Below are 26,638 nucleotides of genomic sequence, written 5' to 3' on the forward strand. Positions count from 1 at the left end.
ATCTTCATCACCAAGAAAATATCCACTGGCAGGTTATGGGAAGTCTTTGTGCAATTAGGATGTGATAGTCCTGAATGAGTATTTAGAGGGACTGCAGTCTGGGTAATTACTAACTTTAATCCTTAGACAGCAGTATGCTGATTGATGCACAGAGTCACAAAAGCATACAACCATATGTACTTCTGCAGTTAAACAGTGATGATGGAATAGTTTCCTGAGATAAATGTAATGGTGTATCCTTAGGTTCCATGGTCTATCATTTTGTATTGGGAAACACTGAAAATGGACATTAAGAACCCATTTCAAAGCACTAAGCACCAGTCAGCTCTAAAAAGTTTGTTTACTATTCTTCTTCTTGGGGAACTAAACACCATGAGGGAGGTCACATCTGCCACAATGTCAGTGTGTGTGTCCACCCTGAGCATCTAACACCTAATAGCCATTAATTATGAATCAAGCAAACCAGATCTGACTGAGCAAATGAGAAGCATACAGCATATATCTCTAACCACAGGCCAGTGCTGAAGAGACTTCACATTGGCCTCTGAATGCGAATCTAGCTGAAGGGTGGAGTGCAGCATCTTATCTGAGAAGAATTAGTACACACAATTTCAAGCACCAATTTATTTGCCTCTGAGCAATTAGAAAAAAAAACAGAGCATGAGCAGTAATCTTTTCTGTGGTGAAAATGTGAACTAACGTAATGAATGAAGAATCATTTGCCCAAAGCATGTCTGTGTATGTGTGTGTGTATGCCTGGGTAGGAGGTGCATGCATATGTGCATTTAAAACCAAAGAACACAATTGAAAAAGCCAATTTTTGTCTTTTCCACAGTAAGCTGGCACTCTGAAAGTAAACAGTGCAATCCTATTTGACAAGGCAAAATTGGCCGCGTAGATGCTTATCGGGTGTGCGAGGTTATCTCTTGGGAGAAGAGAAATTAAATCAAAGCCATGACTAGCCATTCCTCAACCAACTCATACAAGGACAAGAGCAAACATTATTAGTAATTGCTTTTTTATTTGATCTTTTCATCTTTTTTTCAGATAGATCACAATGAACACAGCCTTTAGACAATAGCAGTTGAAATAATCCATACAAATGAATGTCTCTGGTCTTTTCACCAGTTGCCCATTGTAGCGTGGAGCCCTATGCTATCAGTGTGGGCTTGGGGGTGAGGGGACGACACTGACAAACATTGGGTGCTTGTTTTAACTAACCAAAATGGCATGTTGTCTCTATGTGTGTGAAGCAGTGGCTGTCTGAGTCTGTGTGCACCTGCATCAGTGTGAGTCAGAGACCAGAGGCGGTTAGCCACATTCAACAAGGCCCTGTCCTAATCACTTGGTAAAACCAACAGTCTCAAGTGGGCAAAAATGACCCACTCTAGATTTGAGTAATGCATTGCCAAGAGTGTATGATGCCAACAGTGTGTAATTAGACAATAATGAGAGGCCTTACATTATGCTCAATCTCCAACTATGTGTTGACCTCAGCAGTAGCCTCTGCTCTATTAGACAGCAAATAGCCTGAGAGAGGGGCCATGGCTTTAAAGAGTACCTTCCATCCACTGGTCCCAGCTCATTTCCTGCCCACAATTTGTGAGTGTACAGACAGTGGCCAGGCCAGGGGAACACCATTAGAGGGGACAGCACTTTAAATGTGCCTGAACTGTGACAGTGACTGTTTGTGGCAGCCAGACTGAGTAAAAGACAGAATCCTGGGGTGACCTCTGCATTTTGTTTTAATTAATGCCCAAATAAAAGAGAGACCACAGCAATTGAGGTTTAATGTGAGTTGGAATTAAATCTATAGTACAGAGGAAACATAAATTAAATAAAGGAAGAAAGGAATTGTTTTGTAAAACAATGAGGGCATGAAAGCGAATCAAGAGAGGGAGAGAGGGAGAGAGGGAGTGTAGAGAATGCTTGATCCAGCATGAAGACTGAGCACAATGAGATAAAAAGAAAATAAACCATGAAGACAAGTGTGGAAGTGTCACATTTGTCTGTGTGTTTCGCCCTCTCTTTTAGCCTTCACTTTACCTTTAAGGGGCATTTAAATGAAAGGCAGTGTGCTGCTGAAGTGCCCAGGTGTTTGTGTGTTTGTGTGTGTGTGTGTTTGTGTGTCTGGGTGTGTGCCTGTGTGCATTTTTGTTAGGATCACAGTTGCAGTGCGCACTTTGAACAGCACATTTAACAGTTTGTACTGTTTGTATGATGTGAATGGCAGGCCTGCTTGATTTATCCAGATATTTGAGAGAGATAACAAAAAATCTAATTTAAAAATAACCATAAATATTTTCCTCCTCCGTCAAATCTTCCAAGCTCTCTAAAAACAGCCTCTGCCATCTCCCAGGAAAAGAGCAAGGGTAAGCCGAAACCAAATACTTTACAGACGAAAGAGAGGAGAAAAGCTAACAGTTGCTTTGCTCCTCAGAGGCGAGAAAGCAAACAGCTGAAGAGGAGAAAAATAAGCAAATGAATAGTGATATAAAAAAGATGGCAAGTAGGCAAAAGATACAGCAGAACAGCAAGATGACAGGAGAATGTCCAAATATCTCGATTAAGAAAATGAAGTAAGAACAGAAACAGATGTGACATGTCTGCAGGATAGAATGCGTTATATCTGCTGTCAAGATTCCAACTCTGCTCAGATACACTTTACAGTAAACACACCAGGAGCCATATGAATGTAAGTCGCTGTTCCCTCTCATGGCTGCATCTTAAATAGATTTGGTGATTGTGGTCATATTTTGCAGAACTCATCTAGTCTAATAGTCTACTGTTCTGCTTATTTTATTGTCAGAGAATATTAGAAAAAGCACCTCCCATTCATATTTCAGAGAGTGGCCGAAATGTGCCAACATTTTCAAAAATAAATGTCTGTATCATTTTTTTAAGAAAGCCTGAATGTGAAGACACTTGGTTATATAAACCATGTACCTAAACAGCTAAGACATCAAATCCAAAGTAACTTCAGATAGAATTTCAGATGTCAAGTTTCTCTGCAAAGTATGAGAATTCTAACATGTATTGAGAAGGAGTACATACATAAACAACACAGACTGCTGAAAAAGAACCTCTTTTGGTCCTTTATAGAAAATGCACATTGTGGTGGACCAGGGCTTTATAAGCAGTCACAAGCTCCATAGATACAACAAGCTCTCCGCAGAGACAGTAAGGCAGTTTTATGATCACCAAGGAAACCACTCCACTTTCCATATGGCAGGGTTTTTTTTTTTTGGAAAGACAGTAAAAACATAATAAACACAAAATACGCATACTAGTTATTGTTAAAGAAAATAGCTGCCCTGTAAAAATCTGCTCAGTAAAAATATTCAAACTGTTATCTTGTGGTTGTTGCTTTTTGTTGTTGGTTTGAATTGTATTCTAGATCAGCTGGCTCATTAAGCTTTCAACAGTTACTGTATTTGATCCAGCTGGATCTCAGGGTAAAAAGAGGCGACATCTCAAAAGCACTGAAGCCAGCCTGCAAAGATGCAGAATAGAGAGGAAAAAAAACACAAAAACCCAAACTAAAGCAAACTCACAGAGTTCGACAGCTACTAAGGCAACTTTTGCCAAATACAATATAAGCCCATGTATATTGCAACACAACTATATATTAATTTAATAAAATACACAATATAGCTTTTGTACACATAACAATTTGGCTCAAATGCACAGAAATTGCAGTAAAATCAATAAAAATATGTCAATTTTTTGATGTAAACACATCTAAATTGGATACATTTACACATATAATGATATTATGTATAGTGATAATGTGAAGGGACATTTTCTTGTTTGTTATGTTTTTGGATATTTGTCTTCGAAACAATGGCAGTGTCCTTTACAGTTCTTTGAGTTAATACCCCGTACTTTACCTTAACTCGAGGACACTTTTTGCTGAGATTCCTCATTTCTTTTTTTCTTAAAAAATGTATAAATATTTTGTTAATATTTGGACACTATACATGGATTCATACATATAATCATCTATATAATCATATAGATATAATTTTTTCACAGTTGAGGAAAAATGTCCCTTTTTATACAACTTGTGATTGCCTTAAGGCATAGTCACACACATGATAATTCACTGTACACAAGGGACTGAAAGCTGATGATGTTCATGAATAAGACAATTACACAGATGGCCAGTTGTGTGTAAGCTTTAGTGTGTGTGTGTGTGTGTGTGTGTTTTGCGTGTATGTAGGGGCATCAGTGCATGCGAGTGTGTCAGCATGTGTATGCCCAAAGTGTAGAGCACATGTGTAAAAATTGGTGCGTGCATCTACACCAGTCAGCAACATGAATGTTTAAATAGAGGCGTGAGACAGACACAACTTACACATGTGGCTACAAATGACAGGTGAAACATGGTTACACTGTTAATAATTCTCCCTCAGCGTAGCATTTAAGCCCCTCCAACCATAAGTCCATAACCAAACCCCTGCAAACACACCGATTAACCTGATTAACCAATCTCCTCATGTTCAAAAACAGGATCCATCACACATTAAACACCTAGATTAAAGTCAGAAGTTTGTTGTTGTGTATTTTGATCTTTCACTGTCCCAAACAGATTAGAATTTATTTCTCTGTTTCTGCATCGATTGTCGTGTCTGACCATAAATAGTCCTTTTTCATTCAGTTTCTATGGCCATCACACATAACAGAAATCCACCTACACACACTTAGATATGTAGGATTTCACGAGAGACCATGAACAACACACTTATGAGCTGGTGGGCACTTAGATAATAGCTTGCGAGGTGCCAGAGGCATAAGCCTCTGCAATTTGCTTAAGAATCCAAAACAAAAAGAGTTTATAAATTCAGCAGAATTCAGATGTTTGTTACCCAGTTCCTTTTCGTTGGTAAGGATCTTAGCACCAAAAGTGGTGCCAAATTACTAACATAATAAATGTTCCTTTTATCCATCCAGTGTCAGTACTGGAATTCAGTGAAAAGAGCCATTTAACATTTTTGATTTGTTGTGGTGACAGTTTTGACATGAGACATGTCTACCTCCCCACTTCATTTTGCTGCAGTCCTCTGTGTCACTTCCTGAGTGTGCCAGTGGCCTCACTTCCTCTGCAGTCCTGCAATAATTTGTCGATGTCTCTCACCACCTGGTCAGCGTCCATTCTGTCACGGTTCGCATCGGGCTCCACCTGCTCCAGGACACACTCCATTTCACCTGTTGCCTCTTGGCTGATCCTGGAGCGGGCCTCTGCGAGCACCTTGGCAACTGGGTCTGAGGGAGGCAAGGGTGGGTAGACCCCCTGGTCTCTGGCTTGTTTGGTTGGTGACAGGTACTGACCATCAGGAGGCCCGTAGTGGCCAGAGCAGGTAGCAGGAGGAGGTTTGCCTTCAGCCCCATCAGCTGGGCTTTTGACTGAGGAGCAGGGAGACATGGTAGAGCAGCCCTTGGTAGGACTGCTCGAGGCTGAGGGTACCTCTTGGAGCAGTGGACTGAGGGCACGTTTCGCCTTCAAGTAGGGCTTGACATTGGCCACCAGAATTGTGTGGTCACGCCTCTCTTTTCCAAAAGTACAGAACGTCTTCTTGCCATTCGGGTTGACAGTTTCGTAGGTCTCTGTCTCGGGCACAGTCTCCATCCCTGCTGGAACAAACATATTGTTGTGGTAGTCGATGCCCTCTGCCTGGTTTCCTCCAGCGGGGAACTGGGGCATCCAGCAGCGATCAGAATGACCCAGCACTCTGCACTCCTCCGTACAATTCACACAATCCTCATCTGCAGATAGAAAAAAAAGGGAGGGGGTGGATGGAGAAGAAAGTAATATTTACGTCAGTTGTGTGTATAGTATAGTGTAAAACCACACAGAATCATAGTACTATTATGAAACTGAACTGTACAAAGAGTTGGAGCCCAGACTTAGAGAGGTAGAGCCAAGCCTAATGAAACGATGTAAAAAAGGAAGACCCAGCTAAGGATGACCCATTCCAAACACACATATGTTAAAGAAATGCACATGTGCACACGCACAAACACACACACACACACACACACACACACACACACACACACACACACACACACACCTTTCCAAGGGACTGGGGGACACCTGCTAGCATTTTCCAAAGCTCTGATCAAGGGGATGGCAGAGCATACAGAAGGGATGGGGAGGGAGTGAGCGAAAAACAACAGTTGAGGTTTGGCAAAGGCGTAGTGCCGTTATCATAAATTCATGTCAGTGGGCTTTGAAGCCCTCCCTAGACAGAGAGCTTGTGCCAAATGGCTTGTGCTTCTTCCCTGTGTGTTTCTGCCTGTTTATTTGTGTGCTCCTTGCTGTTGTTGCTGTGCATGCGTGCATGTTTGTATAAGTGTGAGTGTGTGTTCCCCTCTTTCATCTCTATTCAGAAGGATGCACACTCTGGCTGATTATGGGAGTGTTCATGCCTGTGTCAAACAGATCCAGAACTTGGTTTAAATAATAATAATAAAATAAAGAGGAGGAGCACATTTTTTTCTCCTCTTGGGCATCAAGTGAAAAATAAAGGGAAAAAAACTGAGCATCTGTTGTCCCATAAATGGAATTTTTCCATTGGCCGGGTTGGATGAAACCACCAAGTCACACAGACAGACAGGATCCTAACAGTTGAGACTATACGAATGGAATTGGTACAACTAGTTCCTTGTTTCTCATTGACAATCACACATAAGACAGTGTAATATACTATAAGTGGTCAGTTACAACAAACTCATATGAAAAGATATCAAAACACTGATTGTGTATCACGTTTAGCATTGCTGTATCGCGTGCAATCAGACAATTTGCACATGCTACTCGACACATTTCAATATGTTGCCTTGGCAGGCTTCCATCAATCATTCCATTAGTTAAAGAAGTGTAAACTAGGTTAGACAAACCCATAAAATGCAACAACACACCAGCATTTAACACTGCTCTCCAGTAAAATCCAAAAGGTTGCTTGCACAGGCTTCTAAACAAATGCAGTAGCTCAGGGCAATTTGCATATTGGTTTTGAGATATGTGATGCATCACTGCCTGTTTGTGGAACCAAACGCTGCAGACAAACGCCATCTAATTTCTTATAGCAATGCAATACTTGCTTGTTTGTCTTGCAATATCTGAACTAAAACATAGTCATAGACTTAGCAATTCCAAGCTTTTATAATTAACAGAACACTGCTTCTTGTCACCTGCTGAATGTCAGTGGTTTAAACCTTGATTCCTCATGATGAATCTTGGTCCTCGTATATTGAGTGTGGGACCAAAAAAACATATTAAATGTAATTTATCTTCCTGTAACAAGCCTGTTGTGGTTTGAAGTCTGAAACTGAAGTCAGTAGATGAAATTGTAGGGATATGTTAACACAGGGATTGAAAATATTCTCTTAGGCAAGGTAACATTTAAAGGAGTAAGAATGAGGCTACTCAGAGCAGAACAGCATTTCCACTATTATTATTCTCAACTAAATGTGAGAAGACAACATTACTGTTAGGAGCTGTAAAGCCACCCCATCAATTCCATTATGCGATGCATGGACTTTTACAGCATAGTGAGAGTGCTGCTTTAAAGACCACAAACTTGGGACTAATACAGTCTTTTTGTTGATGCAAATGAGCGGGCAGAGTGGATGTGCTTGAGTGCACTTGCCTAGGTGGTCTTTGCTGTGTTGTGGGTCAGCAGCCTTGATTCCTGAGAGACTGGCCTCCTAAACTGCAGAGATGAGCTTAACACTTCACAAATGTTTGAAGAAGCCAAACAGAGCCGGCAAAGAGAGCCTGACATTTCCCATGTTGAGGCAGTCATCTGAAGAGGAAATAAGGTGAGCTGGAAAGCGGAGGCCAGACCGGTTTGAGAAGGACTACATAAATGGGGTGGGGGTGAGCAAATGCATCTGCACACAAGCATTAGTCTGCATGTGTCTGTGTTTGTGCAAGAGTGATTTGAGTAAGAAAATATAAACAACATGTCAAAAGCACAAAGATCGATGATTTGGTTGAAAGCTTGTACATACATAATACAAACCTGAATACACTTTCCAACCAGAACACACTATTACTGTAATCCATCACCAACCCACAAAATATAGACCCTACGTGTAACCAAGCTTAACAGCTAGACAACCACTGCCTTTCACACACCTAGCTTGCATGCATTCCAGACACACACAATTAACTTGGCCCCTACAATGTCTTCATGCTCTCAGAGGTGATTGTCCATTCACTGTGTGCATATTAAAGCATAAATAAACCATACAGACATATTTCCCTCTATTTAGTTGGAGGAAACCTCTGATAGATTATTCATGTCTCAGCTGCACGTTCAACCTTGAGGCGTTCTCCTCATATCTATGGCTAACAATATGACATATGAGAGCAAGGGTGATCTCTCTCTCTCTCGCTCTCTCTCTCTCTCTCTCTCTCTCTCTCTCTCTCTCAAGGACACATTTGCCTGTGATGATTTGGCTACCAGGGGCGTGCTCAGTTGCTCCCCCTCCAGTTTCTCTCTCAGCGCTGTGTATGGTCCAAGATAAATTATACTGATAGATACACTGGAACATGCAATCATTTGTCACAATTGGATTCACCTCTCAGTCAATGATTGGATATGGTGCAATGATGAAACATACTAATAATCTTCTATATTAATTATTTTTGAATATACAGTAAATCATTAAGAAAAAGAATCATCTTACCATATTAGTGTTGCTATTTCTCCACCACTTTAGACCAGCTTATACTGTCCACTCACTTTCGTGTTTTGTATTGATATCCTGTTAGTAGATGTCCTCAATCTTATATGGGGTATTTTTTTCTTTTTTGCAACATCATTGCTTCCAAAGTATTTGTTGTAAAATCAAAACCTCAAGATAGCTTGTACCTCAAGATATCAATCTATGTTTACAACAGGCACACAGTATTTTTTTTTTAATCTTTCTTTTATCTCTATTATCAAACTTGCAATCTTGGCCACTGATATGTAGTGGCTAAAGAAAAAAATGTCCATAAATCTCATTTTACATACAAGCCTTAAAAATAGCCAGTACAGTTTATAACCACATTGGCCCTTAACCAAATGGGAACAAATGGAAAAAGACAGGGTATGATGCAATGATGTGCAGCGAGAATGTTAGATTACTCAGTATAAAGCGTGACCAAAACATCTTAGACATCAGAAAGAAGAGAAGAGGCAAAATTCAGCTTCACTTACAAGGAAAGTGTCACTGAAACTCTGATCAAATTGTCAGGAGTCAGGCACAGTTGATGTTTGTATCTTTGCAGGCCTATTGTAGACACTTGACCTGAATCCCTGATTGAAATCAGATATTTATTACACCTCTATTGCCAACAAAAAAAGTTTAATTAACTCCACACACTCTTTTGTACTTGTGGATGCTTTTTTAACAGCGTGCAGTCAGAGCTATCTTACTACCACTGGCAGGGTTAATTGCCTTGCTTTAGGGCAGAATAGCAAGACTGGGTAACAATGAGTTAGATAGGATAGCTATGTAGCTGCCAGTTATCTTTACTGCTAAAAGCACATGAAACAGATATAAAAGTAGCAAAGCTTCTCTGAGAAATCTTTGAACAATAGCAAAAGGACACACAGTGTCAAACAAACCGTTACCAATTCAGAGACAGCCTTAATTCAGCAACATTGCAAAAAAAAGGAGTAGAAGTAAATGATCCTAGTTCACTGCTTTATTTGTCAACATCAGACATTGCCGAGCCTCTTAACAGCACCCGGGGTGAGATAGGCAAGTGAAAGATAGATGAATAAAGGATTTGTTAATTACTTTTCTGAACCAATGAGGTGCCTTATCTAAATGTAAAAATCAGTCCCTACACGTATCTCTTTAAAGTGACTGGGACATTTTAGAGGCAGTTCTTGCAGAATAAATTATGAATAATTGGAATGAATAATTTCAATAATGAATTCCATTTAAAAGCAGAGTAGAGCATCGAAATCATGACGTGTAATGACTGCCCAATGTATTCAAAACAGAAGAAGGCAAAACAACAGAGAACTACATTGTGCATCGAAACTGCATTACTGTATGTCTGTAAATGTAGGTGTCTGCATGTGTGCATGGCAGTGAATGTGCGATGTATGCATTAATGTATACCTATAACATAATATTTCTAACCAAAAAACAGAAACCAAACCAAAGAAACAACTCTAACAAAGATAGACTTGTAATTCATCTGTGACAAAAGGACACAATGAAAGGAGAAAACAATGACTGACTGATTTCTTAATAACTTTGAGTAATGTTTTTTCTTTTGTTAAAAAAAGTCTGATTTACAATGTTGTAATATCTGTTTTCTGTTTGAATGGCCAGATCTCCAGGATCTAGAGCACTGAGCCTTTGTTGTGTAGTTATGGTGGATTTACAAGAACAGGAAACTATTATTGGTATCACATTTTTCAACCTACCCTTTTCTAATACTCCTTGAGGAGCACCATACAAGTGCAGATGCAAGAGAAAATACACAACAAAGAATCAAAGATGGTTATGTATACCCATATGGACATATACACCCACCCACCCACACACACACACACACACACAAACACAATATCCACTATCACAACTCCACTTGATATGATTCACAACCCAGTGTCCACTGGAAAATGTCAAGATGGAATGAGGTCGATATTAAAAAACTCCAATAACCCAAAGAGGTCAGAAATAAATGCTGAAGGAAAAAAAAAACAACTTAAAACACTTACAAAACTTAATACAGTTAAACTGAGTGGACTACTAAATTGTGTGTTCTGCTGTCATTTAGCTAGTAATCATATACAAACAGCAACATTTTAACACCATGTCATATCATGAGAGTTATCAGTATCATGAAAACCTCCCACAGCCACCTCAGCATAACAGCAAAAGTGAAGGTGTTTCTTCTACTGAGCCATAAAATGCCTCTTATTTCTTTCCAAATTATAACATGAGTGCCCCTGTGTTTTCCTTCCAGAAAAAGTCTTTTACTAAATTAACACTTAATTAACAAGGGCCACGGGCCACTTAAAATCACACATATTGGGACAAGAGGGCTCAGGGCTCTCCCTCAACACAGACAAGAAAGTAACTGGTCACCACTCCTAGAATCCAGAGTTGTTTTTTCTCCTCTCCTCGATTATATTTTTCAAACTTTCAGGGTGGAAGCTTTCAGTATGGTGCGTGAAGGATGTACACCTAAACCTGTGAGTGCAAAAATGTGCTTGTGTATCAGTGTGTGTCATAAAGCATGGTGTGATTTCCCTAAACACCCTTTTCTCCCTCCAGACGCCTGCCCCCCTGGCCCTACATGCCCATCCCTCCTCGCTTTATTACCCAGCCCTGTGATTAATGTCCCTCTGTCACACACTGTGGTTCCCAGGGAGGGAGGGAGGAACCAAGAGAGAGCTGTACACACAGGCTATGGCTAGCAAAGCAGCAGCAGCAGCAAGCTGAACACAGGACAAACTCATAGTGTGGTAGAGTGTTCTCTAAGTTCAAAAATAAGGTGCAGGAAAGTAAAAAGCTACAAACAAGGAACAATTTAGCATCCATCACAGTGGTGGTGAATAATTTTACCATCATGCACACCTGGGTAGTCATTAGACAGCTTTATGAGCTACCAAAGTAGCCTATGAGGATGGAGAATGATCCGAGATAATGTGTGTGTGTATTTATGTGTTGAGGTTGTGTTGTGGTGAATATCCCCAACCCACCCAAGGTGGACAGGAGGAATGGCAGCTGACGAATTGAGCAGAGCATCTGTGACAGACCATGACTGCACCTGTTCACCTGAGGGAGCTCACAGTGTGTGTTTATGTGTGTGTGTTATTGTGTTTTTAATCTCCTCACCTACTGCTATCTAGCCCAGCTGATCCATGCAACCCCCCTCCCTGCATTCGCAGCCAATCGGGGTGACTAAATATTTGAACTGCACAGATGAGAAAGTCTCCACTCTGATTGAGCCTAATGTTTAGTAAATATCTTATGACTTCTCCGGTCGCCAGTCTACCAAACAACAGCAACCGGAGAGAGAATGTCAAACTTTGGGTCTGGGTGAACAGAGTGTGCTTCGGAAATTTCTGATTTTGTTTCAGTTTACAAGGTAGACTGGAGGGCCAATTTGTCCTGAGGCTATATACAAAAAACTATCTATGAATATGGTATTCTGGCCATATTCCGGCCATGCGGGTTCGCCTCTATGGCCGGGAGGGCCATGCGCGGAGGGGGTCATAGGGCCTCTCCCCCGCGTTCCTCTTTTTTAAAGAGTTTCCCCTTGGGGATCAATAAAGTATTTGATTGATTCTGATTATTCACTGTTGAGGTAGATCTTACAGTTGCCATTTTTCAATTTGTGGAAATGAAAGAAAGAACCACTGTTTTCTAATGAAACTCCCTCTGTTATATATTCTGCTGTGAATTTGGTTGGTCTACACAGACCCAAAGGAATCAAAATTTGATATTTCTTATCACTTCAGATATAGAGCAAGTTAGTTTACAGTATATTCCTTTTGCCTTACACAAGATTGTGTGGTGAAAATGAGAGCATTACTGCATCTGACATTGTTATGATCCTAAAACTGAGCTGTGCTGGGAAAACAGGTTGTTCTCTACAGTTGGCCAGTCTGTTTTGTCAACACTATTTCAAAAGGTTGCAATACAATAGTATTTCCACGAAACTGTTGTTTTGGTGTATTCAACAGAGGGTGGGACCTGCATTTTATACTGGCCAACTGCTCAGCTTGAAATCTATCAGCAACAGTAAATGGTACCCATGATGTGATTTAAAATGGCAATTCAGAATAAATTGCAGTTGTAAAAGACTCTCCATCCATGGCATCAGAGCCCACAATCAATATAATATATCTAAATAATTTAGCTGTATCCAAATTGAAACAATTTTCTGATATTATACGATAAATTGTTGGTTATAGCGTACAATTATTAATTCAGAGTTCTACTTTGAGTGTGGTTGTGTGTTGAGGGAATAGGTCTGGATTGTTTCGTGCAATGGGTGGCTTAGCACAATGAGAAGGATACTTCTCTCCAGTGTAATAGCTTTTATCACAGTGGGAGGCAAGAGAATACCGATGCATAGTAGGAAAAGCTTGGCGGCAGCGGTGGGGGTGCCCAGTGGCCGCCGATGCCGAGACTGAATCAAGGACATATATCTCAGGATCAAACACGTCCTCTCTTCAGGCGTTCCCTCACAAACTGCAGGCCCCTCTGTCAGCTAATGCCTGGCTAAGTTGTTCAAAGAACACCCTGAGGAGAGAGTATTTATGCATTGGAGAGAGAGGGATAAAAACCCAAGAGGAGGAGGAAGAGGAGCATAAGCTCATATTCAAACAAAAACAAACACACAAAGCCTAATCAATGATGAGCAAGCAGGGCTGTGTGCTGTGGGTGGCGAAAAAGGTCTGTGGGTTGTAGAGATGAGGGGCATCTGGTCAGCCAGATTGATGTTACCAAACAGCATTTTCCCTTTAACACAAAGCAGCAATGAGGGCCCTAAAATCCATGATGTAGTCCTTATAAATACAAATTTGTTTGCAAGTGACCTACCTGGTTATATAAAGGCTGCCTCGTGTGTACACGTGTGTGTGTGTGTGTTTGCCTGTTTGTCTGAATAGAGCAGACCTGACTATGTACTTAGACTTTGCCAGTGTCAGTATGTCTGTGACTTGAGGGTGTATTGATTGTTTTTAATAAAGCTCATTAAAGATACTCCATTAAAATATGAATAGCTTTTCCTCGCATTCCGCATGCTTTAGACTTGTCATTCACGGCTGAACCATGTGCAGCCTGCTATAATCTCAATTTTCAAAGGTTTGTGCTTGCTTTAATTGTTAGTGAAGGTCGGCCTTGAGACAACTGTGTGAAAAAAGGAGGGGAAAGAGATCTCACCGTTTCTCTGTTATCTGTTGACAATCAGACCTCAGACTAGAAAAAAACTAACAACCTCAACAAACAGGTTCAACAGTAATGAACGACCATGGGAACCTATCCAAGGCCAAAAAGCGCTGAGAACAGGCAAACTGATATTTATCTGGAAGCACATTTGTGACGTGTGACAACATTCTTCAGAAAATTCCCACTGCTGTGTTTGAGAACCTATTTTAAGTGTTCTTCATTGAGGTGCTTTCATTACTAGAGAGAGCTCAACAGAGAGGAGGAAAACAAACATGGAGAATTAGCTATAATAAGCTGAGCGGCTTTTTTATTTTTTGTTGTGCATACAGCCGCTCGGAGCATTCACTGTTTATAGTGGTCAGAGGCACTCAATAAATATTGCAAGATCAGTCAAGGAAGATTCTTGCTTCAGCCAATCAAAAAACCTGAGCCTCTTTCCAACCTGTGAACCTGAGACCTTGTATAATTCCCATTTCCTCTGGCTATAGCTCACTCTTTAATTCCTCTTTCTCTCACTCCTTAAATGTTCTAATAGTGGAGCAATTGCAGCAGAGCAGCCACAGGCAAGCTATTAGATGTACGTAGATATCTGAGAGGAACAACCCTTACATCATTGCTTCTGCCATCAAGCTATTTATACCTATCAACAATTAACATGAAAATGTTATGAATGAATAAATATCAATAGTTTAGCAATACAGTGATATACTGGCAATTTAACAAAGTATAAAGTTGCCAGGAACCCAAAATATAAAAAAATGACACAGGCCCCTATATAGATTTACAGATTATCACTCAAAAATATTATTATAGAACAGGTCAAACACAAATACAGCAGAAAACTAGAATGCAGTCTATTTACATGTAAAGTGATATCACCCCAACTTGTTGTTCTGCCTTTTGCATTGAAAGTATGTATGCCAGTGTAAATTAAAGTTTACATTTGTTTTTAGCTAAAGCTGACCAATAAAAAAAGAGCACACATGCCAACACATGCACTAATACATACAAACCCATACATACAAAGCAAAACATATTACTGATGTAAACACTGTCCTATGTCCCAATATTGAACATAAAATGTTGAGAGCAACTATCAAAACAAGTCTGTTGCACAGCCTACTTTTAAAATGGGATTAGGTGGTGTTGTCTGAGGCAGACATGTTAGCAAGAAGGAACAAATAGAGACAGAAAGCCACAGGTCAATAGTATCTTTTTACCTTTACCTGAAGAGAGACATGGAGGGTGGCACAAAGGGTGGCAAGGAGACAAGAAGGGGACTTATTAGAAGATGAGGCGAGAAGCGTAGTGAATCGGTGGCTAATCCTCCGCTTCCTCTAAGCCTGTGTAATTAGGACATGGGGGATTGCACCGTGACAGGGGATGCTTCTGGACCGCCTTGCTTTTTTCCTCTCTCTTTTGTTTATTTCTTCCCTCTTTAGCTTGGGTTTATGGCAGTTTGTTATCTAAATATAGATTGCTTGTGTGTGTGTGTGTCTTGTCTCTATTGTGTGCATTGCAGCATGTTCACTCATAAGCAACATAAACAGACACAGCATGCCTGCATCATGTTTTATTTCTACTCGCTGCTACTTACTGTTTGCAGATGTGAAAGAGAGTGCACTCTTTTGTGCTGCTTTGGTCGCTGCGTGACACCCTTAGATTGTATTTGAGGATATTTGTGGGAATCAAATGGGCTGTTTCAGTGAAACAACACTTTCTCCACTACACACACACACACCAAACAAACAAACACACCATGGTCGAAGGGTGCCGATTACTGAAGAGCCTTAGGAGTGAGAACACAGTATGGACCAGACATAAGACCAGAGACCAGAAAGGCTGATCAGCATCCTTCTGCCTGTTAATAGCCTTAATCTACTTCCTTCCCCCAGTAGACGGCAAGGAAAGTTGCCTTGGCCCATTTAGAGAGATAGAGAATGCAAGAAATAGAGAGAAAGTGAGAGAGAAATGGGAGGGGGCAGGGAATTAAAAAAAATTAACCAGAGAATTTATGATTCACCAGCTCATTACAGAAATCCTGTTTCTATCCAAGGAGAAAACAGGGTTAAAACACCCTATTAAAGAAAGAGTGAAGGGAAACCTTTTGTTGCTAATTCACAGAGGGTCATCTTTTGAAGTGCCTCACTCCAACAGATTTTTACACTTTAACCATGCTACTTTAATGATGCTATTTCCAATGCTCCAGATTTGAGGGCTCTCTTCGTAAACTGATTGGATTTAGAGCCTAAATTGAGGTGCTGTGGTCCTGTCCTGATAACTGGCCTGAAACAACAAGGATAAACACATTCAGCACTGTGGAGGCTTCATTCAGACAATCCATACAATAACAAGATCCACCAGACATCATACAATCCTGTCACATTTGCTGAATTTAATCACTTTCTTTTATTGTCTCTCTCTCTCTGTCTGCCTCTGTTTGTCGCTCTCTTTTGAACAATGGGATTTGAACAACTCAGGGTGTCATGGCTTTGTGCAAGTAATCATTCCCATGTGTACTGCTTTAGCAGGATTAGGCAAAGTGCTTCTGATTCTCTCTCTCAACAGAACCATCACTGTAATATAACAATGCATACACATACAGTATACAGTAGCATAGTGTTGTCCTTACTATTGCATTTGGGTTCTATGGTATCAAATGACCTTGATCATTTTTGGTGTTGAGTTTTTGTATGTAGAATGAAGCTCTGAGACAAAAGTTGCAATGACAACAATACATTCATCAAAATCATGCAAAAAAGAGGAAAAGGAAAATGTAACCCTTGCCACTAGCAATACCTTCCTCTTAGTGGCTCCAAACCGGTCAAACTCAATACAGACAGGGTAGGTAGGTGAAACATGTTGAGAGGCTTGACACTTGAGCCTAATGCAATCCAAGAAGGGGCCGAAACCTAGAAGAATTAATTGGTCATGGTTGGTGCTGACTTGGGGTTATGAAAACGGTTTCAGACATCAAAAAAGTGACAGAAAATATCAGAAATTATGTTTTCAACACACTTACAACAAATCAATCAAAATTGTTAATCCAAGTTTGGGAGTGCTACAGTAGAAAACCTAGTCTGACTATGGTTGCATGAAAAGCCAGATGTGCTGATGATTTGTAATGTAATCTTTCAGATTCAATTCTGCAGATTGTGATACCACCACCAGAACCTCCAGTATTTCTCAGGAGAACAGCAGTGGCACTTGAGAAGATCTGTTGTGTACTTCTCTTACATTAATTCAGCTAAACTAACAGCATCTACAGCTGTGTAAATATGCTGTGAGCTTAAGCACATACCTGTTATGACATCAGACAGATGTTTTCAAACAGTCTGACAGACCAAGCCTGCTTACTCCTGTGTGCTAATATTTTCCTTTTTCTTTCACTTTGACTCACTAGAGCACAGTCAGGCATTTTCACTGTGTATTTTATTTGTGTGTTATTACAATTCCTGAGAGTGCACTAAATCATATTGAAATATGCACTATTTAGATGTAATTTGGCAAATAAGGGGGAATGTCAATGCTGAAAAATGTTTTTGGGTAAATTATTAATGCACATCATAATCAATACTGAAAATGCATTTAGCAAATTTCCAATCACTACTTTTTCTTTACCGTACATGACAGTGATACTGTGTAAAGTACCAAACTATCAAATAATAGTATCATTACCTACTGTAATGAAGTGGGATCGCCCTCAGCCTGACTGCTTGCTAAACAGCTTGATACATCAGCCAAAAGAGGGAAAGAAGTGTGAAGACACACCACCTGTAAAGCTACTTACCTTGCCGCATAGCAGCACACCACTCTAAATTCATTCCCCTGCACATGTACTCATGAGACTAATACGTGCAATAAGAAAACTGCACACTTTAGCATGTGGGCATTTGATCAATTGTGCCAATGAACAGCAGTGTAGCTCCCCTAAGGATATTGGCGGGTGTTGAACAGAGGCTAAGTGGAAAGGTGGAGAGTGGTAGGTTGAGTCGATGGTGTTGGCTTTCTCAGCCCCGGGGCCTAACACATTTAGAGAGTTAACTGACACACTTTGGATGTATTAGCCACAGTGAGCTCTGCCAACCTCTCCTCTATTTCTGCTGCACCTCCTCCTCCTCTTGCCGTCTGTCTGTCACTACAAGCTCCCTTCCGTGCAAGACTGAGGAACATGCCCTAGTGTTTCAGCAACATTTCTTTAGCATTGATGTTCCTCCGTGTCCCAGCCAAATTGGTGTTTGCAGTCTAGACGCTGGTTGCTTGTGTCTCTGTATGGGTAAACATACGTGCACACTAACACTCTCACTCATCTGTTTATAAGTATGATTAGATTAAAAGAAACTGACGGAAATGCAATAACGGTCTATTAGTCTACCCGTCAGGGGGGATAAGCATTTCAAATAGAAATGTGTTTTCCATCTCACTATCTAATTTATACTTTCTTTGCCTCTCCATATGTTTCACTCCTGAGACTGGTGGGTTATGAGCACGAGGCTTTAAAACAGGCTGGGTTCAAGTCCAGGCCAATGCAATAAAACACAAATAAATAGAAATATATAAGAATAAGTACCTCTCAGACTCGGCCCATGATAAAAAAAAAAACAACCAAAGGCTAGAGGACCCCAGCATTCGCTGACAAATGTATGCATTGAGTTTGAAGGTGAGAAAAACAACTCTCCTCAATCTACACTGCCCCATTCTATGTGGTGGTTTAAGATTAGGGTCAAAGATTAGAAGGCTTACACAAGATAAGAATGGGATTAAAAGAGCTCAGAGATGTAAAATTACAGATCAGAGAACTGGTGAAAACACACCTGAATTGTAAACAAACTCATACCACGGCAGCCACCTGTCCTGCTGGACAATCCCGGCATCATGGGGAAAAAAACAAAACAATGTATTCCTGATGAGAGAATAGGACGTGAATATTATGGAAACAGCATCCAATATTCCAGAGAGGGATTCAGCACACATCAAAGGCTGCCTCTGCAGTAAGTCTGTTAGATTTGGGATTAATGGACTCCAGAGGGGCCTGGACACACACATGCAGGCACACACACTCACAAACACGTACACACACACACACACACACACACACACACACACACACACACACACACAAAATCCACTACCACAACTCTGCCTGATAAGATTCACAACGCACGCTAGCAAAGTACTGCAGTGCAGAGTATATCTATTCTAGTAACTCTCCATAGTAGACTCTCTACTGCAGCATGATACTGTGTTACAACATGTTGTAAATCAGTGAAGGCAGTTAGTGTAATTTCTTAACATTCCAGGAAATTTTGGAAAACAAATGCTTCAACTGTCCTGGTTCGAGTGCAAGATGGCCATGAATGCAGGGCAAGCTCTTTCCAGTCATGTCTATTGGACTGTTTAGACAAGTTCTTTATTTTGCTTGTCAAATTACAAAGCACATGCCCAGATACACACTCGCATGCATGCATACATGCACGCACAAACCGTAAGTTGCCTCCAAGCTCCAATGAGTTCATGCAAATTACAAAAATGTAAATTTGAATGGTAAGGCTCAGCTGTCCTCTGATGCATTTTGAGGAAAACACGACAAAATGGGGGAAACTCACAATGAATCTATTTCGTTTAATCTCGACAGACAGAAAGACAGCCTAATCCCAACCCTGACTGCCTTTCCACCCCAATGCCCAGCCTCTCCCCATTCTGCCACCCCCCTCCTGCATCTTCTGCCCTCTGGGCTAAAACCACAGGTGCAAGCAAATGCAAACCACTGGGTGGAAAATGCTCGTTGACAGCATTCTGGTGTGTTTGCGATTGGTCAGTGAACAATGAGGGAGTTTCCTGAACCACTTGTCGTGCTGATGGAACAGCTGGACACCAACACCAGACACGGATCAGGGTGGGAAGAGACCATGCGGAACAACAGGGAACTTAAAACTAAAATGAGATTCAGCAGAGCTTAAGCTCACTGTCATTTCACAAACTGTTTGCGTTGAGTCACAAAGAAAAGACAAATTCACAAAGAACACAAACAAAGCTAAGTCACAGTAATTTGCACGGAATTCTCTACATTTAAATGTTTTGGATTATATTTATATTATAAATGTGTTTTCTAGTAAACAAGGTGTAGTAAATTAAATAAGCTAGGATTTGTCTAATTTTACTGTCACTTGAAATTGTTGTATATTAATTCACATATGAGTAGAAGAAGTTAGCACTCAAAGCTGAAAAAGGAAGATGGTGGCAATCACCTGTTGTTCAATATGTCTTGAATTCTGATGTGGTTGCCTGGATACAGAAACAGCAAGAGTGTGTATTTTCCATCAGTCTATGTGTACTAATTCACTGGCTGACGCTGCTATTGTCTGCCTCTTCTCTTTTGAGCACCACCACGTAGGCACATAAGTACATGCAAGCACAGACCCACAGCCATGTGCACACCCAAACCCGCTCTCATCCACATGATCATCGTGAGCAGCATTATCACAATCTAGGGAACTGGATTATCCCTAGGCTCAAAACTTCATCCTCTTTGATCCCCACTTGGGAGGGGATGAGAGGCAGCACAGGGGACCATCACCCAGATTTCCCACTTGTTAATCAAGGCAGATTTTGATCACCTTCAGAGACAGATGGACAACTGTTTTTAAAACATCACCACACAATGGGCATTATGCTATCGAGGATACTTCCTCCAGCAGCAACAACCTCACAATGTTTCTAAGATACCATAATAATCTCAGTAATGCTTATTTTCTAAAATTATATCAGATACAGCTGCTGACATTTTAGTTAATATGATGTATTGTATGGTGCTTCAGATAAATGTATGTGCACCGGTGCTGCATTTCACCTAAAATGTAATAAAATTCAGCTACATTAATGTATTGCTACACTCTAGGTGTTACAGACACGCCAGGCTCCACCTCATCACAGCCACACCGCACTCCCTCACCGGAGTACTAATTCCCAACACCTGTCAACCATTACACACCTGCACTTAATCAACCACCCTACTCCCTATAAAACCCAGCTCCGCACCTCAGTCAGTGTCCGGTCTCGTTAATACTAAGGACAGATTATAGCAGTCTTCCTACGTATACTTCACGGACTCACCACTACGATTCATTGAAACCTACCCTTGGAACTCCGAACCTCGGCTCCTGTCTGTCACTAATCTCCTGAGTGTGCTGCTGCTACTCCTGGCTCCCGTCTGTCTCCTGTATCCCGAGCTCCTGTGTGTTTCCTGTCTTCCGTGTGTGTCGCCCCAGTGCACACACGATTCCGCCATCCGTAAGATAAAGGACAGTATCTATTTCACTCCTTTATACTTCTGTGTTGCAATAAACTTTCTCTGTATCCTTACCATCGCCTCCGGTCACTCTGTCCGTAACAGAAGACCGGACCAAAGAAGACAACTATACTCAGCATGAGTACCACCGATCCAGTACAGGAGTTACTGGAGATTCTACGCCGGGGTCTCATCGCTTCATCGCCATCTACCTCCGATGCTTCCGCTTCCGCTTCGGTCACTCCAGCAGTTCCGCCATGTCCCAGTCCCATGGCCAAACCAGCGCCATTCTCTGGCCTGGCGGAGGACTGCAACGGATTCATCCTACAGTGTTCCCTGGTCCTGGAGATGCAATCCTCCCTGTACCCCACTGAACGCTCAAAAGTGGCTTTCGTCATCTCTCAGCTACAGGGGAGAGCGTTGCAGTGGGCCGAATCTATCTGGTCTCAGAACAGTTCAGTCACTCAATCCCTGACGAGTTTCCTGGAGCACTTCCGCGAGGTGTTCGGAAGACCAGCTGGAGATTCCTCGGCCGGAGAGAAATTATATCAGTTGAAACAAGGTCAGCGGTCGATCCAGGACTACGCCCTGGAATTCCGAACCCTCGCGGCAGCTAGTGGATGGAACGAGCAGTCCCTTATTACCACCTTCCGTCAGGGATTGGAACCCCGGGTCAGATTGCATCTCGCTGCATACGAGGACACCATCGGCCTCGAACGGTTTATCCAGTTAGCCATTCGGGTGGCTACTCGTATGCAGACGTGTTACCCAGAACACCAGGACCAGCCATCACTCACACGCAACCTCCGTCCGCCAGAGAAACTCCGCCCTCCAGAACCTGAATCCGAACCCATGCAGGTGGACTCCTATCATCTAACCCCGACGGAGCGGCAGAGACGGCTGACCCGAGGACTTTGCCTGTACTGTGGAGCTTCTGGACATAGTAGGGCCACCTGTCCAGTGAGACCACCACGTCCTATGGTGAGTGTGATTCTTCCTAGTCTCCCTTGCAGTAAACCCCTGTCTACTGAAATAACTCTGGTGACCCATAATGTGTCCGTTCCAGTACAAGCCCTCATTGATTCCGGGTCAGCCGGCAATTTCATCTCCGGTTCCCTCTGCCGTCAGCTTGGCATCAAGACGCCCATCACTCCCACCAGTTACCAAGTCCGAGCCATAACTGGAAAATCCATCAGTCGCCGTGGCATACAGAGGGCTACCCATCCTGTCACCATCCGGGTAGGCCTGCTGCATGAGGAACAACAACGTTTAATGGTTCTGGAGGGTTCAACTGTAGAGGTAATCTTAGGGCGCCCATGGTTGGAACACCACGACCCCATCGTTTCTTGGGCTACTGGAGAAGTCCTGAAGTGGGGTCAGTCCTGTTTCCTGGCTGCTTCCTCGCCGACCCAAACCATCGACATCCCGCCTTCAGAGTCTCCACTTGTGCACCACATCCGTCGAAAGTCCCAGAGAGAAGCAGTCAGTGGAGATTCCGCCATGTTATTCCGCCTATAAGGATGTCTTCTGCCCTAAGAGAGCCTCTCAGTTGCCACCGCACCGGCCATGGGACTGCGCAATAGACCTCATCCCGGGTGAACCAGTGCCCCATGGAAAGATCTATCCGTTGTCTATTCCGGAACAGAAAGCCATGGGGGAGTACATCGAGGAAGCCCTCGCTCAGGGTTACATCCGACCGTCCACTTCTCCAGCAGCCTCAAGCTTCTTCTTCGTGGCCAAAAAGGATGGAGGCTTGCGGCCCTGTGTGGATTATCGAGCCCTCAACAAGATCACAGTCAAGTTCCGGTATCCACTTCCCCTCGTCCCTGCTGCGCTGGAACAACTACGCGGTGCCACTATCTACACCAAGTTGGACCTCCGCAGCGCCTACAACCTGATCCGAATACGTGAGGGGGACGAATGGAAGACGGCATTCGTAACACCTACGGGCCATTATGAGTACCTGGTAATGCCCTACGGTCTGGCCAACGCCCCCTCTGTCTTCCAGGACTTTATTCACGAGGTACTCCGGGAGTTCCTTCACAAATTCGTAATCGTGTACATTGACGACATACTGATCTACTCCCGGAGCCCAGAGGATCATCTCCTACATGTTGTGGAGGTCCTAGAACGCCTGAGAAGTCATCACCTCTTTCTCAAAGCGGAGAAGTGTGAATTCCATCAGACTACAGTGCAGTTCCTTGGTTATACCATCAGTGGTAGTGGCATCCAGATGGACGAGGGGAAGGTGGATTCCATCCAGAATTGGCCCACACCAACTACGGTAAAGGAACTGCAACGATTTCTGGGGTTCGCAAACTTTTACCGTCGCTTCATCCGCAATTACAGCAAGATAGTCAACCCCTTAACCAACCTCCTTCGTAATAAGCCCAAGTCTCTGTCCTGGCCACCAGCTGCTCAAGAAGCTTTTGACCTCCTCAAGAGGACCTTCTCCAGCGCACCGCTCCTTACTCATCCAGATCCAGAAAAACCATTTACAGTCGAAGTAGACGCCTCTACGACTGGGGTAGGAGCGGTGCTATCCCAACCTCATGGTAACCCAGCTAAACTCCACCCATGTGCTTTCTTTTCCCGAAACTCAGCCCGGCGGAGATGAACTACGACATCGGTGACCGAGAACTGCTGGCCGTGAAGTTGGCCTTAGAGGAATGGAGGCATTGGTTGGAGGGCGCCCAGCACCCCTTTACGGTTCTAACTGATCATAAAAATCTGGAGTATATTAAACAGGCCAAACGTCTTAACCCCGCCCAGGCACGTTGGGCTTTGTTTTTTACCAGATTCCATTTCCAGATCTCTTACCGTCCCGGTTCTAAGAACATCAAGGCAGATGCTTTGTCCCGGCTACACGCTCCCGAGATCACTACAGATGACCCTGAACCCATTATACCTCAGCACGTGTTCGTCAATCCCATACTATGGTCCGAGAATTCAGTTCCCTCCTCCAATGTCTCCACCAGTACTCCGCCGGGCTGTCCCCGGTCTACAGTGCGTTCGAGACTCCAGCGTAATCAACTCATCCATACTTCTCATACCTCGTTGGGCACTGGTCACCCAGGGGCCAATGGAACCCTCTCGCTGCTACGGGAACGCTTCTGGTGGCCAAGCATGGCGAGGATGTGAGAAGGTACGTCCCAGGGTTGTACAGAATGTGCCATATCTAAATCTCCACGTCATCTTCCCGCAGGCAAACTCTGTCCCCTGGCGATGCCCAACAGACCCTGGTCACACCTGGGGTGGACTTCATCACAGATCTCCCTCCTTCAGACAATCACACCTGTGTCCTTGTAGTCGTGGACCGGTTCTCAAGTCCTGCCGCCTCATCCCACTTCGAGGACTGCCCACGGCTATGGAGACTGCCGAATGCATATTTAACCATGTCTTTCGGTACTACGGGTTACCGGAGGATATAGTTTCTGATCGAGGACCACAATTCATCTCCCGGTTCTGGAAAGCCTTCTTTTCCCTCCTGGGTGTGACCGTCAGCCTCTCCTCTGGCTACCATCCTCAGAGCAACGGTCAGACGGAGAGGAAGATTCAGGACATTGGGCGTTTCTTACGTACCTTCTGCCATGACCACCAGGACTCTTGGAACCAGTACCTGGGCTGGGCCGAGTACGCCCAGAACTCCCTACGTCAACCATCTACTGGACTCACTCCCTTCCAGTGCGTGCTCGGTTACCAGCCCCTCTCTTCCCATGGTCTGGGAACCCTCAGAAGTTCCAGCTGTGGATCACTGGTTCCGAGAGAGCGAGAGGGTCTGGGACGCAGCTCATCATCAACTACGGAGAGCACTCTGCAGGCGCAGGCTGACGGCCGATCTTAGGAGATCCACCACTCCAAGATACCTACCCGGCCAGAAGGTCTGGTTATCCACTCGCGACATCAGGATGCGCCTGCCCTGCAGAAAGCTAAGTCCCAGATTCATTGGCCCCTTTACCATAATCGAACAGATCAACCCTGTCACATATAAACTCCAGTTACCAGCCCAGTACAAGATCCATCCTACTTTCCATGTCTCATTACTGAAACCATTTTATCCTTCTGTTCCTGTCTCCACAGAGCCTGGCGAAACGACAGATGCCCCCTTACCGCTTCTCTTAGAGGATGGTACCGCTTACCAGGTCCGCGAGGTCTTGGACTCCCGACGCCGTGGTGGCCTTCTGGAATATCTGGTGGATTGGGAGGGTACGGTCCAGAGGAGAGGTCATGGGTTCCCGACATGACATTCTCGACCCTTCTCTTCTGACGGAATTCCACGCAGATCATCCGGATCGTCCAGCCCCGAGGAAGAGGACGGCCGCCGCGGCGTCGGGGTTCCGGTCCTCAGGAGCGGACCGTGAGGGGGGGGGTACTGTTACAGACACGCCAGGCTCCACCTCATCACAGCCACACCGCACTCCCTCACCGGAGTACTAATTCCCAACACCTGTCAACCATTACACACCTGCACTTAATCAACCACCCTACTCCCTATAAAACCCAGCTCCGCACCTCAGTCAGTGTCCGGTCTCGTTAATACTAAGGACAGATTATAGCAGTCTTCCTACGTATACTTCACGGACTCACCACTACGATTCATTGGAAACCTACCCCTTGGAACTCCGAACCTCGGCTCCTGTCTGTCACTAATCTCCTGAGTGTGCTGCTCCTACTCCTGGCTCCCGTCTGTCTCCTGTATCCTGAGCTCCTGTGTGTTTCCTGTCTTCCGTGTGTGTCGCCCCAGTGCACACACGATTCCGCCATCCGTAAGATAAAGGACAGTATCTATTTCACTCCTTTATACTTCTGTGTTGCAATAAACTTTCTCTGTATCCTTACCATCGTCTCCGGTCACTCTGTCCGTAACACTAGGATGCTCATATATCTATATATAGATATATCTATATCTATATATAGATATATCTATATCTATATCTATATCTATATATATATATATCTATATATATATATATATATATATATATATATATATATATATATATATATAGATAGATAGATAGATAGATAGATAGATAGATAGATAGATAGATAGATAGATAGATAGATAGATAGATAGATAGATAGATATATATATATATATATATAGATATAGATATATATAGATATATAGATATATATAGATAGATATATATAGATATATAGATATATATATATAGATATAGATATATATATATATATATATATATAGATATATATATATATATATATATATATATATATATATATATATATATAGATATATAGATATATAGATATATATATATAGATATATATATATATATATATATATATATATTTTATTTTTTTACTGCAACTAATTGCAACAATAAAAACTGAAAACATGAGTGAATCTGGTACTAACTAGTGGGAGTAACACATAGAGGTTGAGTGTTGTTCTCTTTAAAA

The 26,638-nt window shown here is 42.6% G+C and overlaps 1 protein-coding gene across 5 annotated transcripts in view; it reads right to left on the reverse strand.

Moving 5' to 3' along the window:
- Positions 1–1,001: 1,001 nt before the first annotated feature.
- Positions 1,002–26,638, reverse strand: part of pcdh17 (protocadherin 17) — a 60,820-nt gene continuing 35,183 nt past the window's right edge. For 4 of the 5 annotated variants that reach the window (XM_044195632.1, XM_044195628.1, XM_044195621.1 and 1 more), the window contains exon 5: positions 1,002–5,766. In XM_044195632.1, coding sequence (XP_044051567.1) covers positions 5,069–5,766 — 698 coding nt within the window. In that variant the 3' untranslated portion in view covers positions 1,002–5,068. Of the gene's footprint in view, positions 5,767–16,535; positions 16,836–26,638 lie in introns of those variants that run through there. The other variant, XM_044195638.1, reaches the window with a different exon arrangement.

This window comes from Siniperca chuatsi, linkage group LG1, assembly GCF_020085105.1.
Source record: "Siniperca chuatsi isolate FFG_IHB_CAS linkage group LG1, ASM2008510v1, whole genome shotgun sequence".
Classification (NCBI taxonomy): domain Eukaryota; kingdom Metazoa; phylum Chordata; class Actinopteri; order Centrarchiformes; family Sinipercidae; genus Siniperca; species Siniperca chuatsi.